The 20,016-nt window shown below is 39.1% G+C and overlaps 3 protein-coding genes across 3 annotated transcripts; 1 reads left to right on the top strand and 2 right to left on the bottom strand.

The window, feature by feature from the left end:
• Positions 1-3,172: 3,172 nt before the first annotated feature.
• Positions 3,173-3,595, bottom strand: MELLADRAFT_69835 (uncharacterized protein; the record flags this gene model as incomplete). The annotated part of the gene is made up of 1 exon (XM_007418983.1): positions 3,173-3,595. The coding sequence occupies one exon, from the start codon at positions 3,593-3,595 to the stop codon at positions 3,173-3,175; it is 423 nt and encodes a 140-aa protein (XP_007419045.1).
• Positions 3,596-9,511: 5,916 nt separating this feature from the next.
• Positions 9,512-10,007, bottom strand: MELLADRAFT_84545 (uncharacterized protein; the record flags this gene model as incomplete). The annotated part of the gene is made up of 2 exons (XM_007418982.1): positions 9,512-9,589; positions 9,681-10,007. The coding sequence occupies 2 exons, from the start codon at positions 10,005-10,007 to the stop codon at positions 9,512-9,514; spliced, it is 405 nt and encodes a 134-aa protein (XP_007419044.1).
• Positions 10,008-15,250: 5,243 nt separating this feature from the next.
• On the top strand, positions 15,251-17,466 carry MELLADRAFT_114154 (uncharacterized protein; the record flags this gene model as incomplete). Its single annotated transcript, XM_007418991.1, has 4 exons — positions 15,251-15,307; positions 15,393-15,465; positions 16,857-17,090; positions 17,228-17,466. 4 exons carry the CDS (start codon positions 15,251-15,253, stop codon positions 17,464-17,466), a joined length of 603 nt encoding a protein of 200 aa, XP_007419053.1.
• Positions 17,467-20,016: the final 2,550 nt, after the last annotated feature.

Here is a 20,016-nt window from a genome sequence, read left to right as displayed (position 1 = left end):
GATTAGCCAAGACTCCCTCCAACCAACAGGGCATAATTCCTAGCACAACATCCTTGACCGGATCCCAGTACGGCAATAGATTCAATTTGGACCATCAAACCCCGGTGGCTATAACTTTCTTTTTTCTTTCGTCTAGGTTTTGGCTGTTTTTCCAGTCGTGAGCTGCTTCCAATGTCTCTCTTTGGCTTCGCTTACAACCCAGGATCATCTTTGGTATGTTGATTTTGTCGCAATTGCACCACCCACAGAAGCATGTCCCTGAATGTGACGTGAATCCGGCTACTTTATGATTTCCCACTATGTCATCGCTTGGATTTGATAATTGAATGACAACCTTGTGACCTTCGCGATATCAATGAGTTTTGACCAACACACCACAGTTCAATGGTAGTATTTGATTGATTGATGGATGCATTACATGTACAAGTGTAGTCATGTTGGGCTGATTAGGCGCTGGAACCATTCCGGCTAGAGACGTGTGCCTCATTTGATGACAAGATGGAGGCGGTAGATTTAAACATTGCATTCCAAAGACTCCAATTGATACCTGTCTTCCCGAGGTTTTGTTGCCAAGAGGGTTGAACCAATCAACAAAGAGAGAGAATGCAAGGTGTAGAGGTGGTGGCAAAGTGGAGGCCGATGCAGACGTTTGACAGCCCAGGAATAAGTTTTTCCATGCTGGACTTCCTATGTAATCAGTTATCTCATTGTCATCTTTTGAGTTACATTCTTCCATCCGATTGTCAATTGAACTTTCAACATAACGTATTGACAAGAACCAAGTGAGCCATTCTTGGAAGTCTTGAATAATAAATGTTGAGATAGGTTTCTTGAAACACTACGCCAGATTGAAAATTTACCGCTGAGTTTAGGAAATTAAGACAACATAGAAAATTATACACAAGGTGGAAGGGGTCAGAAAAATGTGGAAAAATAAGGGATGCGTCCCCCCATGTGTGCCCATCATTTTGCATATTTTTTCAGATTTTTAGGGCAGCAGTGTATATCAGGTCAGAAACTCAGTTTATGTCCAAAACTGGCAGTCATTGAGGCATTAACCTTGTGGGAGCAACATAATTGTCAAATGTGCATCAAAATCTGTAATGTCTCCACATTTTGAATGCTACATGTTTATTCTACCACATACACATTTTAATGAGTGGTGTGTGTCCAACAACACAGAAAGCGCGGCAATCACGGTCCTCATCAGCAAAGCTAGAAAAGCTTATAAAACATTGCTGTAATGGTTTTAGCATTCAAATCAAAACTGTAGACCCAGTGTGTGGCTTTCATAATTTGCAACTGCCAAATTTATGGCAGGAAAATTGTTGTATTTGTGAGTGCTCAAAAGTTTCTGCCCAAGCCTTGGTAGTTTTGGACAAAATCTGAGTTTCTGACAAGATATACCCCAAATCATTTTTCTTTGCAACATCTTCAAAAATGCAGGTAAAAATATGAAAAAATGTGAAGAATGATGGGACACCACAGGCAATTAAACCATAATTTCATCAAATTTTTCTAACCTCTCACGCATTGCTGAAAATTTTCTACATTTTTACTTTTCTAAACTCCACGGTAAATTATTGATTTGGTGTAGTGAAATCGGCTTTCATAGGTTGACAGGGTCGTTTCTCAGATACACAAGTTACAGTCGGAAGTTCAGGTATGATGATTTTAGAGAACAGATCGGCTCCACAGACTTTCGTAGTTGACAATTCTTGATAGCCGCATTCAGGTGGTGCGACTTCTGGCTCGTAAAGAGAATAGCACACAGAGCAACAGACAAATCACTCCAGTTCGGCTTCAAGATTCAAACAATATGTGATTGTCCGTACATCTTTTGGAACAAATGAAGTCCAGCCTTCTTGCGGATTGATTTGAGTACACATTTGAGCAATACCCATAATGTAGTCTCTTGCTTTTCGGTAGTTTACACGGCTTATTCAACATTTCAGGTATAGCCAACCTATGCAATACATGACAAGATCTAAAGTTCAAAAAATGTTCTTGTCAGCTAAGTCCAAGAACAGGGAGGATTTGGGGGATCTTACAGATCAGTTTGAGTTGTTTAGGATTCTTAGAGGAGGTATCATCATCCTCTTCGGAGCTGACATCTGTTGGATTGACATTGGTGATTTGGGCCTTGTGGGAAAAATCTTTGGCCAGTGCAATGAGACTTGAAGTACCTTCCGTGTTGTCGCTAAGTCTTGACCTGTGTTTTTGGCGGGTTGCTGGATGAAGCCACATACCGTTTACTTTGTTGCCATTTGGACTGGTATGCTTAACTTTGATACAGTGAAAGCAGGTGCAAAGGACCATTCCGTTGGATTGATCCGTTTCATTGATGTTGTCCATGGAAGGCTGGGAGATTTCAAATTGAATGGAATTGTGCATCAGGTAGGAGAATTTTACACAGGGCGGTTTACACAGACTCACTCGGTGTAAAACCTTGACTGTGTAAAATTCAAAATGCATTGGGTTCAATTATAATTTTACACATATTTGATTTTTTTACATTCCGTGTAAAAAGTCTCTGTGTAAAGAAGTCAGTGCAAAAGTCTTGGACCCGGATGTGACTTTCAATTTTGCACTGACATTTTTACACAGAGAGAGGTGGTGTAAAATATGTCAGTGCAAAAATCTTGTACCCGGGGGAATATTGAATTTTGCACCAAAACGTTTTACACAGAGTGATACCTGGCCGTCAAATTTACACCGGGAACTTCACACTGAGTAGATTGGTGTAATTAGACCCAGTGTAATATTACCACTTCGGGGGTCATACTTTGAATTTCACGCTGAAAGCGTTTATACACAAACCACACCAACCGATATATATCCCGATATATATATTGGTGTACACAACTTTGGCCAAAGGGGAATACGACCAGATGTTTTTACCTGAATGTATGCCATTGGATCAGATGATTTACCTGATCCAAAAACCTTTCCCACATATCCAAGTGGAGGATTGGACAAAATCGAACAAAAAGATTGACAATTATACCTCCATCCGAACTCGATCAAACCTCAAAGAAACCTTACCGAGCTGCCAGAACCTCCTCACATGCCAGAATGGGTCATGGCCCATCATGTGCCGCTGGAAACACTCCAGAACAAGTTTCGAACGAGATTATCTTGAACGATAACACTTCAATACCTATTCCTTCATTTACTCAAGGACATAGCGATTCATTTTCTTGAAATGTTTTTGCCACTTCTTGGGTAGGTTTGGCAGGTCAAGAGACAAAGCTTTCATTCTTTTAAATTTTAAACCCGAATCTGAGTCAGAGCTATCACTACTAGAGGAGCTTGACAGGTTATTGGAAGAGTCGGTCTTTGACAAGGAGTCGCTCAAAGTGGAGGATTGGGAGTGGCGTCTAGTTTTCCCCGGATCTGGGCTAGAGTCTGAGGGTTCTGATTCCGAGGAGTCTGATTGACTCGATGAAGATGAAGGTGAGTCTTTCCTGTCCGTCTTCCTTCTCTTAGGAGACTTCCCGGCAGACTTGTCTTTTGCCTTCGCTTTGCCCTTATCCTTCTCTGACTTCTCCTCCTTCCTTTTCTTCTTCCCTTTTGACTTTTCAGCCCTAGCCATTTCTTCCTTCGCCAAGGCTACCGCCAACCTACCTCTCAAAGACTTCACGGACATGAGATTTTCCGCTCAAATGGCATCCGCTAGGCAATCTAGTATGGCATCGCTAGTTTCATCCCCGTCCATTTGGTCTGTCTGAGTTGGCAACAAAGTCGAAGTAGACTTCTCTTTTGACGTAGGAACTGGTGAAGGGAAATTCAGGCGGTACAATGCAATCAGTAAGTCTGAAGCAATTCTTTTCTCTACTGGATCACGCAGCATCAGGAGATTGAATCCGACAAGAAGGTTTGCTGCAACTTCAACGAGGAGCGTGTCTAGGATTGACGGCTAGGATGCGTACTCAATGTAGCAATCCGGGAAACATACGAAAGGATGGAATTGCTACAAAAGGATGGAATTGCTCTAAGGCCTAGGTGTTGTGGAGGAAAGAAGGCTTCCACAGATGATAATCTGGAGCTCCAAAGCTTCAACAGAAAGAGTTCTGGAGCTGTGGTGTGCAGAGGTTCACTAGATTGTCCGTCTTGCTACCACAGACTAGCTGGAGCTATGACAACATTGAACCACAAGGGGAATTCAGGGATGTAAAAGAAATAGGGGGTTGGAGATTTGGGGATGATGGGATGAAGCTAGAGACATGGGAATCTTCCTTATCGGTGAATTCGTAATGGGTAACTCACCAAAGTTCTTCTCAATTAAACCTCTCAGCTCATCTGCACCCAAATTAACCTCTTCCTTGTCCAATGATGATACTGATGAGGACTTATTTCTACCCTTCCCTTTCTTCGATTTCTTCCTCTTCTTCTCCTTGCTTTTTGTTTTCTCTCCGTCCTCTTTCTCAGTCTCCAAAGATTTGCTATCGCCATCCGATCAATCTGAGCCCGATTTAGAACCAGGCTTGGACTTCTTCCCTGATCTCTTCGATTGGCTCGCCTCAGTCAAGGCTAAAGTGCTCGTGGTGATGGTGAATCTAGGGGTGGGTTGCAAACCAACGTCGTCCTCTGGTTGGGTGAGCTGGAGTTGTCTAACTTGAGAGGATCTAGATTCTGCCCTCTTTGTTTGTTCTTCTGCCTGAGCTTTCTCCTTTAGAAACCTTGCGAGTTTTGCCTCTTCTGCCAATCTTGCTGCCTGAATCATTGGGTGATCTTGGTATTTGGTTAGGAAAGATTTTGTAGCTAACTGTCTCCACATTCAAATAGTTATGCGATGATAGTTCTATCTTCTTTTAAAGAAATTAAATATAAGAAAAAGAGATGTGAGAATGTGAGAGAGAGAAAAGGAGGACTTGACAAATTCTCGAGCGCAGCTGTAGGTTCACAGGAGAGCATTGAAGGAGAAGTGAGGAAAGATTTTCCACTTCTTCTGAGGCGTCTTCTGCCATGTGGTTACCACTTCCCACATGTCAAGACTGTGAAACTCCAGCCTGCACCTGTGAATTCTCACACTCCACTGAATGGACTACTCCGTACCTCCGCGAGCTCTGGGAACATGTACAATTACTTTTTGTTTCTCTTCTCATTGTCTTTCTTATTACATTTTGTTTCTCTTCACTCATCTTCAGATATTTTTCTTTTTTCCCCCATTCACTCTTTACTGGTTGTTTTGCTGCAAGTCTCATTTCTTTCTTCCCCCTCTGAGTTTCTATAATTCCTTCTATTTTGTCTATGGTACTTACAGCACGAATGTTGGTTTTATGTGTAAAAATTGATTTTCTTGTGTAAAATGTTGACGGTGCAAAATTTGATTTTGCACATGTTGTTTGACACTTTTACACTGAATGTTTTTACACAGACACTGTCTCTGTAAACCCCCTCGGTGCAAAAGTCACTCTGTGTAAAACTCTTCAGTGCAAAATTGAATATTGTGAAGGGTACAAGATTTTTGCACTGACATATTTTACACCGCCTCTTTCTGTGTAAAAATGTCAGTGCAAAATTGAAAGTCACGTCCGGGTCCAAGACTTTTGCACTGACTTCTTTACACAGAAACTTTTTACACGGAATGTAAAAAAATCAAATATGTGTAAAATTGTAATTGACCCTGATGCATTTCAAATTTTACACTGATAAAATTTTACACCGAGTTAGTCTGTGTAAATCACTCAGTGTAAAATTCCCACTCCCCATTGTGTATAAGCAATAAGTGAGAATTGGGTTTGGCGCCAAATTGGTCAACTGTCGCCTTGAAATTCAACTGACGCTGTACACCCACTTCGGCAACCGGTGTGTGACGTGTGCGACTGACTGCGCACCACCAAAAAGTTGCACTGATTTTTGGTCGCATATGTGACCCAAAAAAATGATTCGGTAAACCAAAATGCACCAAAAGGCGCATACGTATTTTTGCACATATGTGCACAAATTGTGCGAATTCTTGAAAACGAAAAAAGTCGTATATTTTTTTGACATATGCGACTGCAAGGCTTCTCTTGACCCCTCACTACCTCTTTTTCAACATCTCATCACAAAGAATTCATTTGCTTTTGGATTTGAATCATCAAAATCCTTCATTCTCAGTCTTGACATGACCTTTTCAATCTTGATACGGCCTCCCTTTTGTTAATCTCAACAATCAATACTTGCATTCAAACTTAACTACCTCCTTTGATTGATCATAATCTGTTTGCTTTCTTCCAAATCACAAACCATTTTGTCATCTCGAATCACATCCAAGCATTTCGGTTTTGGACTCAATTGTTACCTTTCAACCATATTTTTCAGCCACTTATCAAATATTGTCTATTTGATTTGATTTTGTCACTTTGAAAGGTCCTTTGCTTGCAATTTGTTTGATAAATGTTGAAACCAAAGAGTTTTAAAGCTATCAGAAATCAAATCAAATAGATTTACACCTCCTCGGTTTGAAGGGTGGAAGTCAAGAAGTGAAAGATGAGGTAGTATTGAAGAAATTGAGTGAGAGTCTTGATTGTGAGACTGGTTGACCTTGTTTGACAGATGGCAAAAGGTATTATTGAGATCTATGGCGCTGAATGCACATCACAGCTCACTTTGTGACTGTTTACCAAATGTTCCCAAATAGCAAAGGGTTACGTGTTTTTACACATACACACACGGTGAGAAAATTTCTCACCGTGATGTAAAAGTTGCATTAAATGATTAATGTGACTTTTTTTGCCGAAGTGGGTGGTATGTGTCCAGCTGATGCTGTATGTTTAACAGCTGACGCGGGAGCCCCGGCCCCGAGGCGTCGGCGTGACGCATCCTGGATGTGTCAGGTTTTTGCCCGGGGTGTAAGTATATGTTGAGGAAGATTGAAACATGAAAGATATAATGAAAAATCAAAATAATAAAGTACTAACACTCCACCAGTCCCAGGCGCATTGTGGATTCAAGAGCTGTGAAGGATCATCATAGCTCAAAGGATCTAACCCTTGGAGGTAGTGATCTAACTCGCCAAGATCACTTGAGGTATTAGCACATTTGTAGAGCTCAAAGACCTTTGGTAGCTTCTTTTTGACTGAAGGATTTGAGACAATGATAATATCATCATCATCACTTGAACTAGCTAGATGGAATGGGCTTGCGAGATATTTCCTCTTGACGTTCCTTGTATCGGGTTTGTAGCAATTCATCGGCGTGGTCGTTCATGCCCAAATGCTCTTCAAAGCTTAAAGAAAGGAAACTGAGCCGGAAGCTGGGGTGAAAGATTGTAGCCAGGACTAAGGAGTCACAACTTGCGGCTTTGTTCAAGTATTTCTTGGTTCTCTGCAGCATCTCATGTATCATTGGATACATGGGATCGTCGTCCATGAGACCATTGGGTTGAGATTCAAGCAAATTCTTGAGCTCACAATATTCGTGCAAGACCATACAACCAGTAGGACCATCACCCTCCATCCTGCAACACAACCCTTGCAAAGGCTGTTCCGGAGTGAAATCTTATTAGCCATCTAATAATAAAACAGTTCAAGTATTGATGAACTCACAATCAACTCTTGTATAACTTCTTGAAGTGATTCCCAGTCGCCAACCAAAAAGACAAGTTCTTGAAAATATCCAAGTTTAGTTTTTTGTGAACAACGCTTTTTGGCATGGACCTTGGCCAGATCCTCCTTCATCAACTTATTGATAATCTGAGATGTTGAAAAGAGTAGGGGAGGGATCATCAGTGTATAATCATTAGGAATGATTATGCAACAGAACTTAGATCTCTTGCAGCATACATATGTTCCCATTGATCGAGTTCAATATTCCATCGTATACCGTATTCAGCCAAGAGAGCAAGTAGGGGAGGACCTTCCTTCTTTTCCTTGCGCTTGTTGTTGACAATCACATGGCGGCGGTTGAAGTCTTCCCGCCAAGCCACTGATCAAGTAAGTTTTTTATTTACTATGTTGAGCTACATCACCAGAAAACTTAGCACATATGACATCATCGAAAGAGAGCAAAGCCCTTGAGAAAGCCAAAACTTACATTTTGGATCAATCAAGCCATACGAGTCCGTGCAAGACCTTTATAATTAGTACGGGAAGCTGTTGCTTGAGGGGGTTCAGGATCTTCATCATCAAATTCCACACATTCTTCTTCCTTGGGTTCATCCTCATCATCAGAATCCAGAAGAAGTCCAATATCACAAGCATTGTCCTCACTTTCAAGATTGTTAGATGTTGATTTGACAGGTTCTTTGACATCTAGCACAATACTTTCATCCATTTCGGCCACAGATTCCATCGCGTCTATGTTAGGGAAATTGGCGAGTGTTGCATGTCGATGACGCTTTGGTTTAATTCCAAGGGTGTCCAGTCCAGCATGAACAACGAGGCCCATCTTGTGGCAGATGCAGAAGACATGCATTGTCTTTGGTTTCCAGTGGCAAGTTGGGTCATGTTTGAGAAGTTGACGTTGTAGCTCGGTCCACAAGGTCATGTTGTTTTATTCTGAATCAGATGACATAGCAATCATGTGCTGGGATGGAAATTGAGGTGAAAGAAGATATAGAAAATTAGCAAAAAAGAAATTAAATATGTCAAACAAAAAAAAATCAAAAACTTATCTTGGAGCATAGATTGTGTTTTTTAAGAACCGGTGCAAGTGGTGCGGCAAGCCATTCACCTTTGTGATGCCATTCCACCAGCTTCAAGCAAATATGACGGACCACGTAATTCCAGTCCTTGTCGACATGAGCCACCAACGCTCCAATGAACGCATGATGATTGCGCAAAACAGTCCATACATCTTGAATCAAGGTGAACATACTTGTGAGAGACTGGATGAAATGGTTGAAGATATGTAAGCATATCTTCTTAAAAACAGATGACCATGAAATTGATGAAAACTTACTTTGAGTTCTTTGACCACGGATTTGCAGAGTCCAACGTAAAGTCGCTTGGCCTCCTCAGCAGACCATTTACGTTTGTACACTTGGATGCCGGGTTGAAGATACATGAGAATTGTACGTAGCATTGGGTGCTAAATTATAGTCCAAGGGAGACTACTTGTGACCTGCCATAAACTGATCATCTGGTTCACCACCAGATTATCAAACTCGGGAACCGGCAGAAGAAAGTTGTCGATTGACGCTGCATGTTGACTCCAAATCTTGCTTGCCTTGATTTCAGCTTGAGTCGGAGGTATCTTCGCACCAGTTCTGATTGCTTGATTGTGGCGTGGACAGCCCAAGCTGTTCTTGCTAGCCTGGCTTGATCCGTCTTGATGAACACAGAGATTAGATTTTGAGCTTGCACTGATGTGCACCTCTTTTTGACAATACTTACACTTCAAAGTCAAAGGTGGCTCTGACCGATCCTAGAATCAAACAAAAATGCAAAAAAGAATAAAATAAATAAATAAATAAGAGTTGATATTAATGAGCCGGACTTACATCATGTGGGCGATGGTATGGTTCGCCAAAGAACAGAACTGGTGGATTGTAATCATCCTCAGGGTCTTTGTTTCCCCAGACTCACTTACGTACACGGCTGTTGTCATTGTCAGAGTCTTGATTGAGATTCCGGGTGACACCAGCATCAGCTGCAATAGCCTAAAATAGAAAATTGGTCGTATAGGGAGTTGGAGATAAGAGATACAGAATTAGAGATAGGGAGTGAGGTGTAATTGTTGAAATGACTTACCAAGTTCAACTTGGCCTCAGTATCCTTACGTTGGGGTCCACTCTTCTTATTCACAACCTTGGATTTACCTTTGCTGGGACCGGCTAGGGCACTTTGTTTAGGGGCTGGAAGAATCTTTTGAGCGGGTCCACTGATGACTTCAGGTGTGTTGGTATCATCTTCAGCTTCAGTGTTGATTGTAGATCCAGGAATTGACAAAGAGCGGGCATGCTTGCCCTTGCCTTTGTCCTTTGTGTTGGTTGATGTCAAGAGTTGTTGATTGGTGATGAAAAAAGTGAAAGATGAGCTGGGGAGCGCTTGGCGGCTGTCAGATGGAGGACAAATCATACCAGGTCCTAGACGTGCCGGAGTAGGAATCCGGCCAGATCAACGGGGAGAATTGTCATCCGTCTTGTAACCTTAGGCTGTTGAAGGGCAGAGTACTTTGGGATGGATCCATAGGAAAAGTTTATAGTATTTTCAATATAAAGAGAAAGATTGTTCAATATAATGAGAAAGATACGATTTGATAATTATTTTTAAAGGAAGTTTTCAAGTTTTTCAAGTGAGTTTTTAGACAAGCAGTGATAGTATAATTTGATAAACCAAGAAGCAGGTCAGTGAAGGAAAAGATTAGGTCAACGACTGGCAGTGATATAAGCAAAGATACTGACCAATCTGAATCTACATGAAGGCCATCGAATAATGGTTGTCCATGCCTCTCGCCATGATTGTACAGTGCACAGTCAAAGAAGGTGTCAAGGATCTTGGAAATTGTTACGCCTGCCACCGTGTGAATTGATTGACCTGAGGCTTGAGATGATGAGAACATTGGTGTCCTATAGAGTGAGTTCGTTGAGGCTTGAGTTGATGGATGGAAAGATCGGTGTACAATACTGTACAGTGTTTGGTGTGGCTTTGACCCCAGCACTGGGAAGCGGTACTGAGTACCACCCTAACCCATCCCCAGAATTGGGAAGCGGTACTGAGTACCCGTTACCCAATTTGGGTTTTCTGGGATAGTGTAACTCCGGGAAAGTTACCGGCCAAGGTGCAAACTTGGTACCGAAGCTCAGTTGCGCTAGAGCAACGCTAACTGCTTCTTCAGCGCAACTGAGCCAGCATTGACCCAGGTCTCAGAAAAGAATTAGCTGTAGCTTGGTGTACTTCTGTTGTATAGCAACATACTGCTGATTTCTTTCATATTGTGCCTAGCACAATCAGCGGCGGGCGCCGCCTCAACGGTCTCAACCTGTGCTTGTCTTAAAAATTTTCTGTTGTGGAACTTATTAGTCATTATTTATGTGTATTTCACACCTTCTGTAAAATCTCAGTTACGCTCCTAAATGTTTTTCATATTGAAGACGCATTCTATTGAAGCTTGCCTCCTCCCCACTCAGTTTGCGTTGACATGGAGTCTTGGTGTTCTTTTCTCAATTTTGACATGGTATTCTCCAGCTTACCTGTGCTCCCATAATGAAAATCAGTCAATAGAATAGTCAACTTGAGGCATATAACCTTCTAGTCACATCAATGAATCATTTTCTGTCTCTGAAGTGATTAATAGATGGACTGATTTGGATTACTATTGTGCCTTTGGGGATTTTGAACATTCCTGGAGATACACATATCTGCTAATGGGAAATGTATATTCTAGTACAGTGTGGCACCACTCTACAATTTTTTTATCATGAACAATTTGTTTCCTTGAAACAAATCAAATTAAAGAGCTTAACTTTAAGATTGATCTTAGTTTATCTTTCAAGTGATTCATTTCAAAACAATTTCATGTTATTCAATGGTTTTGAAGAATATGATCATTGTATTTCTCAAAGTAAAGATATAAAAATCAATTGAAAAACTTCATACAATACTTTACTGAAACAATTTAAAACTGCCTTCATATATGAAATGATCAAGGAGCCTTTGTGCTGTTTCAGATTACCTTCATAAATATAAAAAGTTCTCAAAATGTAAAATTTCTTTCAACCACAAAAATATTTCAAGCTGCTTGATACATTGCTGGACCTAATCATCCAATAATCATCAAAATGAGACAGAAAAAACTTTCAGTGAGCTAGTATTGATCTTGAGATTATTTAGCTATGCACCAAATCAAAAACCCTTGTCAACAATGATATTTTGATTTAAAAGTGTGATATATTATATGAAGGCACTTTCAAATCAACCAATTCTCACAAACAAATTGATAAACAATCAAACTTCCAGGGATGGACTATGACTTGGATCTGTCAAAGCAATCAACATACACAGGGGCCAAAATAGATACTCACATACATGTGAGTGTTGTAGACTTTTTGGAATTCTCCAAAAAAGATTCATTTTCTTTCAGATTGATTCAATTCACAATCTTGTTTGTGTTCAGGTGATCATCCTGTGGTTCTCATATTTTACTTGACATTTATTGAGAAGGCTCATTTCCATCTTGGATGAGCAATAACTGATTCCCGATGAGTACTCAGGATCAGCTCATGAGGCACTGAATACTCAGCAATTTGTTCAAAATGAAGATGAGCACATGAACTATACCTTCCTGAGGCTTCATTTTTCAGTGAAGAAGCCTGCCCAGGGGCGTCCCATTTGAGCTGCTCAGCAAATACTCAGTAGCATCCCCTGACTGGATCACTGATGGGCCGGACTTTTCTCAGACTTCCTTGCTAAGGAATGAAGCCTGATAAAAGCGTCATCCCATCTGCTCATTGCTCAGCTAATCCTCAGTGATATCCCCGGATAAAGTTTTTCACACTGAGGGGCTGAGATCAACTGAGCAGCCCCTCAGCCAATACTCAGTGACATCCTTTGGATCCTTCTGATCCGTCCAGGAATGCCCCTGAGGACTAGCTGAGCAGGCCCTCATCCAATGAGCAGTGAAATCCTCCGGATCCTCCTGATCTCAGGGATGCCCCTGAGGAATAACTGAGCAGTGAAATCCTCTGGATCCTCCTGATCTCAGGGATGCCCCTGAGGAATAACTGAGCAGTGAAATCCTCTGGATCCCCCTGATCTCAGGGATGCCCCTGAGGAATAACTGAGCAGCTCAGTTGAACGAGCAGATGGGCCTCACGCTTCATTCTGGAGCCATCAAGCTTGAGGCAAGCTTGGCGCTCTGTGATCCATCTGGGGGATACTTCAGAGACTTAGCTAAGGGGATACTCAGTTCAGCTCAGCCCCTAAGCTATACATTGGTGGCATCCCTTGGAGCTTACTGAACCAGGGAATGCCGCTCAGGATCAGCTGAGCAGATGGATCAGCCCTTCCTCAGACTTCTTTGCTCAGGAATAAATGCTGAGGAAGGCTTGGTTTGTCTGCTCAGTTCCTGATGATCACGTAATCAGCTGACAAACAGAAAGAAAAGGGAAACAAATGGGAAACAAATGGGAAACAAATGGGAAACAAATTGGAAACAAATGGGAAACAAATGGGAACAAAACAGGAAAATTTCAACGCTCACATAGTTGTGAGCATCAATTTTTGCCCCTGTGATAGGTCCCTTGATTGATGGTAATCAACTTGGCAAGGAAAAGTGCTGAGAAAGGTTGATATTTGAGCCAGAAGAGTATGTTACATTGAATAGATTCAAGTAAGGAAAATTATACTCTGATTGGATTAATCAAATGAATGTTAGTTTTTCATTACATATCCAAAAGGTTTTTGATTGATAATATTTACTTTAAGTCCAAGCTGCAAACTGAAACAACAATTTAAACAAAAATCTCAGTAAAATGTTGGAGTATCAAACCAACATGACTGCAAAAAAATACTCACTTTGGGAATTCAAGAACTAGATTGTATGATAGTGTGGTACATGCTCATTATTTGGATTGGCACTAAGACTGGGTTGATTGAACTCAAAATGAACTCCTCTACCCGGTCAAGAAAGTTTAGTCTGATTATGAGAAATTAAAGGTAATTTAGGATCAATTGTACATTTGAAAATATGTCAAACTCAACTTGTGGATTGGTTTCTGGCCACATAATGAGTAAGTATGTAAAAGTGTCCTATATGATTTGGTGGCTGGTATACAATGTTTTCAGACAAAGATTGATATTTAGAATTGTAACATATGATGGGAATCAAGACATTCCAGGCCCAACTCTGAGGGACACCAGCTATATCATAAACTTTAACGGAGAACTATCAATTTGAACAAAACCTGTCAAAACCTCCAATTCCTGCCGGGAAAATTGTGAGTTTTGACCAGCCCAAGTTTTGGACACTGGGAGGATTTTCCAATCATCATCTTTATGAATCTAAACAAAATCTACCTCCAGTCAATTGATCCAAACCCTTATCAATGTGTTCAATCAAATGAATACCACTTCCATCTTCAACTTCTGACTCTGATCATTCCTCAATCTCATTACATCGTATTCATTTTTCAATCCCTTATATCATCGTCATACTTAAGCAAGCAAAAAACAATAGAATAACAGCCAAAAAAACATGGTTCAAGCTTGGAACCTATCTATTCACACAGCTGGTGGTACAACACAGGATATTTAAGTTGTTGATAAACATAGTGAATATTTTGAAACTATAGATCATCTTAAAAAGAAGTTGAAGGGATCAGTTGAGTAGTATTCTTTGTTCTTCTCCCCAATTATCAATTTTCTTCTTTACTGTTTGATCTGACAATAACCCTTCTTTACTTGATTGACCAAATGTATTACCAGCAAGACAATCAAACCAAACAAATTTCAAGAAGAAGCTAAAACATGAACATGACGGAAGGAAAGGTGAATTGATTTGATTGAATGAAAAAGCTGTGAGCGACAATCAACGTTTTAGTCGCTGGTACGTCATTTCTCTTGACTCTTATGATTTGAAATGATCCAGAGCTGAACATTGACGAGAACATCTTATAATCGACTTTAATGCCGTTTTATTCAGTTGATTTCTTTCAGTCACTTCTTTCTCTTAACAACATTGGCCTGATTCTCCTTATCATAAAGAAGGAGGACCTGTTTTCTTGTTAGGTGTTCAAACCCATCCAACTCACTCCGAGTTGATCAGAATCAGGAATTGTACATTATCCTTTCGACTTTCACCATATGGCAAACGACGTCCCCACAAAAATCCCGATCTTTTTTTTAATTATTTTGTAGATTGGGTGTGTAAAGGCACTTACGTTCCGAGAACTTCACCAATCATCATCATCATCATTCATTCATACAAATCTCTACTCAAACCAATTCCAAATGATTCATCAATTATTATGGAAGTCAAAAGACCAAATCAATCTTCGATGATTTGAGCAGAAGAAGAATAGAAGCAATACATACAAGTTGAATCAAATACATTGAAGATTAAAGTAGAAGCAGAAGATAATAAAAGTGGCAAAATTGAGCAAAGAGTCATGGTGATCATGATCATGATGATGATGAAGTCGTGGAAGAACACACTGTTCGATCAAGTTCAATAACCCTATAGCATCACCAAACCAGCAACATCTACATTTAATAAAAATAATAACATCTCAACTACTTATGTTTCAACAAGAATCGAAACTGTGGACCCTCATTCATTCATCTTGATCCTGCCTCATTGATGAGTTCAACTCCAAACAAAGATGTCATTGGATCAAGTAATTCAAGACGCAATCACCGATAGAGCTGTGGAACTCTTTGTTAGTATCTTTCTCTTTCTCATTATCGGACCAGAGTCTTGGATTGGGATTGTATGAACTGAGAGCTTGGTTTTTGGATAATCAGTTGGTATCCAATATGTGTCCAATTTGTGAATCTAATGCATATCTAAATCCTAATTTTAGATATGGGTATCATTGTAAGACTATCTTATTCTCAATCTTCTGTTATCAAATTGGGCTGACTTTTGATTTTGATGTAGCCACCATGTTAAGAAATCCTGGAAACTTGTGATTCAGGTACTGACACTGCAAAGATAATATATTTTTCCGTGGTGAAGAATGATTGCATTTATTTTAAAATGATTGACAAAAAACCATTTCTGAAATTTAGGGCCCAGTTTTAGCCCAAAGTTCTTGGAAAACGGATTGCAGAGAGATACAATGCTGTTTGTCCTTGAACGTCTTTTTCAAGTTGCTTAGAGTGTTTTACTCAGAAGTAACTCAGCAAGCAATTCCTGATACTCTTTCTGGTTTCTGAAAGCTCACAGCAGTTCAAAAAATCCGGAAAAATCAGGACAGATCAAAAATGCCCTTTGTAATGTTTGGTGATTTTTTTGTATTTTTTGGCGCCTTTGTCTTGGATATATGCAAGGTATAACACCAAAAGTTGTTCTCTGTTTTCCAAATAAATTGTGAATGTATTTTGGGTCACCAATGTATCAAATGTGGACGGATTATCCTGAATTTTTTTCCACATAATGGCACATTCTTTGTTGTGTTGCAAATTTTTTTCTGGGTGGTTTCGGAGCCTTGTACATACGTCAGCATAATATATATAGTTTCAACAATACAAATGTGATGGTATACATACTGAGCCAGCAAGATCCCAAAAAAAATGTTCAACAAAGGGAATGCTGTCCTTCACTTATGATTTTTTTTCTGGCTTGTTTGCGTTAATTTTGGAGGCTTAAATGAGTGTGCAAGTTCTGCATTTCTGTCTATCTTGCCGAAAAATCTGGGAAATCACCAAACAGAGTGCTAGAATTTTTCTATATCCACCAAAATCTCCCGCCAGAGAGAAAATCACACAATTTTACTTACCTGATTTTTTTAGATTTTTTGGACCAATATGAAGCATGCCATTTCAATTGCTGGTTTCAATCATTTTTCACCATGGAAAAATATATTATCTTTGCAGTGTGAGAGTTTTATAGGTTCCTTTTGTTTAACTTATGCTGGTATGCTTCAATACATCTTCAAACTAAGATTCAGGTTTTTTTATTGTTTCTATCATCAAAAATCTTGAATCTGAATCAACAAAACTAATCTTCAACTTTTTTGGTTGTTTATCTCCTAGGCAAATCGATTATGAAAAAAATGTGCTAATTCACCTGATACGGCTTCAAGTCCTTCCATTTTATGCGCATCAACACCTTCAATAGTACCATTAATTCAAAATTATCAACTTTAAAACTTAGAGCAATTATGGTTTTAGTGATTTCAAGATTAGAAGGAATCATTAGTCTTGCTTTCCACCACCATCAACCTGATACTTAAAATTCACTAAAACAAATTCAAATCTACATAGCTAAAAGAATTGTACCAAAACTAAATCGGTCATCCAAAACCTTCAATCCAAAATTACAAAAACAATTAATTAAAGAAAATTGTCAAGATTTAAAAGAAGAAGTGAATGAAGGGATTCATTTCAAGACATTAATTGAACCACCTAATCTGGATTTTATTGAAGAAAGAGGTGGGTTTACTTGTTTTGGTGATTGGGAAACTTGGCCTGGTAAATCTTCTAGAGCTATGTTGGAAGGTATGCCAAAGTTATATGAAGGGAATATGGGTAATTTTGAATATTTCTTTATATATCAATCAAATTTTTCAATGATTTTGATCATAGAAACTTCAAACAGACAAGCTGACGTTTTTGAATGATTCGATTTTTTGTAGAATGTAAAGAAGCATTACAAGCGCTATTAAATACATTATTTTATTCATACTTGAAACTTTTAAACCAATTATCAAACCAAGGACCTCCATCACTTTGGAACCAAAGTCAAACCAATCAAGTTTCCAAAATCGATCAAATCATCTCTCATATCAAATTAACTCCATTTAATATGCATGGATTATGTAATGAAATTAGACCTAGGCAAACAATTGAAGGAATGCATTGTTATCTGCTGTGAATGATACATGAAAAAAACAAGTCATTCAATATTTTTCGTTGTTACCCTTTTTTTACACAGAGTTTTTTTAACAGCTGTAGTTTTTATTTTTTATGAAAGGTTTTCTTCAGGATATCATATACTTTTTTGTGTTCCTTTTTTAGTTTTAGTTTCAGTTTTGGTGAGGCTGATCGAAAAAATCCATGCAACTGTCTTTGATATGGATCAAAAATGCAAAATAGTATGAGGATATACCTTTTATGTTGTTATTGCTTTTTAAGATAGATTATTACTTTTTAAGATAGATGCAAATGGATGCAAAGGAAATGTGTTGTATTTTGATCAAGGAGAAATTGAATACCCATGAAATACAGTTATATTGTTATCTGTAATCATAGAAAAATCTTTGTATAAAAGACCTTCTCGTGGGAATGATTCATTCATGGCAAATTGGAACCAAGGGGTATTGCAAAATCTGAAGATTATGCAGTGAAGTTTTCACAATCAGAAGGTAAAAATATTGAGCATGTTGGATGGCTCTTATTGAAGTTACAACACACGTTCAAATGCTCATGACCTGCTTCCAAATCATCACTTGAAGATGAAAGATATTGTTTGATGCATTTCAGTGCTATGGATAATAATCCAGAAGCTCCAGATCTAAACCTATAAATGATTTGTGAATGAACCTGCTTGATGTGCTCAGCAACAACTGACATTGATTACATCAATGGATAAGTACTTCATATGGATATTTGTGAACAAGAACTCAATCAAGCTTCAAGTCTTGTGATTCAAACAACTTGAGCAATTCATTATTGACATAACCATCAACACCTCTTTACTAAAACACAAAATTCCCAAAATATGGATGATGAAAAGGTATCAAGCATCTAACTTCACATGTTTCACAGTGCAGCTTTATTTTTCATTACAAACAATTTAGGTAGTCTCAACTCAACTCTCCATTGATAGTCATTCATCTTTAACTGGACCTCACTATCAAGCTGGCTTTTCTTTTGTCTTTTTTCCCATAGAGCCTTGATACTCACTTCAAATATTTATTCATTCTTTATAGGGTTTTAAATTGATGTCACCTGGATTTTATTTGATTGCATTTGTGCCAGGACTTAGAAAAACCAATGGATCATCATTTAAAGCTATCACATGGCTCAATATATTAAACATTCCATGTTTTAAATCACACAAAAACATTATCAAATCATATGACAAATCACAAGAACAAATTCAAAAATGTACGGACCAAGAATCCAAAACAATCAGGCCAATAAATCATATGGAATCAATAGACTCTGGACTTGGTCCTGTACAATCAAATGTTATTCAACACAGAAATCTACAATTTCTCATATCCAGCCTAATTCAGTTGAATAACTCTTTGGATTTGATTCAATAATGACATGATTCTTGTTAGTATGCTGTGTAATCACAAGGACCGCCAGATCCCCCCTTGACATCGAGGGGGGTTGGCGTCTCGCAGTTGTCTCCAGCCTGCATCACAATTGATTTCTATCTGAGCAGCTCAGATATGCATTGCTCCACCGCCTTAGCACAAAAGTCTTAATGAACAGCCCTGCACGTTCAGCCAATCCTCTAAGCTTTAGGGAACATAGGGCTATTCTTGAGAGGCCCACAACTGAGTCTTGTCGCTGAGACTTAGACATTTCACAATCTGACACACACATAAACCTTGTGTCACACCTTTAATGATATATCTCTCCTCCAGCTCGGTGCCTCATCACAGGTCTCCTGTTGGACTATTGGCTAACCGGGATTCCGAGAAACCAATCCCCGTGATCAATTGCATGCCTTTACAATGACCTATTCTTAATCCATCTGCCCATTTGTTCAACCACGACCACCACAATTGACCTCATCACAATTTCATCCCCCACCACATCAACTTCCAACTCATCGAACACATCAAACGCAACATGATCAACAACTATACATTGTCAAGTTGAAGATCAACAATCTTCAGTCTCACCTCACACAATCACTATGAATTTACCTATGTATGACTAAAATCCCAGATAGTATAAAAGTGATGGATAAACTCTTGAAACAAATTGGTGCATTTGATCAAATTCAAAAAAGATTGGAATGGAATCAGTCAATCTGGTTTTATTGTGGTAGGTCATGGTCATGGAGCGTAAGTGTAATTCTCTTGATCTTTTTCATTACATTACATCTGATTGTCTTGTTGTTTTTTGAACAATTTCTTTGGGTTGAAAGCCAAAGTGTTTGTATCTAAGCATCCTCATTTGATCAAATCAATCCTTTATATCGATTTTGAAACCAAAGATACATTCTTTGATCTCAATCAAGATGTCACTGATAGCCCATTGAGACCATTCTCATCATCTTTTCATAACAGTCAAGTTTATTTTCTTACAATCATTCATGCACCATTCAGAAGACATTGACCTTTCTCGGGTTTTCATTCTCTATGATCCAGTGTATGAGATTTTCATTTAATCTTGTAAATATACAATTTCACATCGACTATCACTCGTACCAATCAAACCAATCTCGCCCTCAATGACTCGT

The sequence above is a fragment of the Melampsora larici-populina genome (assembly GCF_000204055.1).
Source record: "Melampsora larici-populina 98AG31 unplaced genomic scaffold MELLAscaffold_117, whole genome shotgun sequence".
Classification (NCBI taxonomy): Eukaryota; Fungi; Basidiomycota; class Pucciniomycetes; order Pucciniales; family Melampsoraceae; genus Melampsora; species Melampsora laricis-populina.
This window is presented reverse-complemented; position numbering and strand designations above follow the sequence as displayed.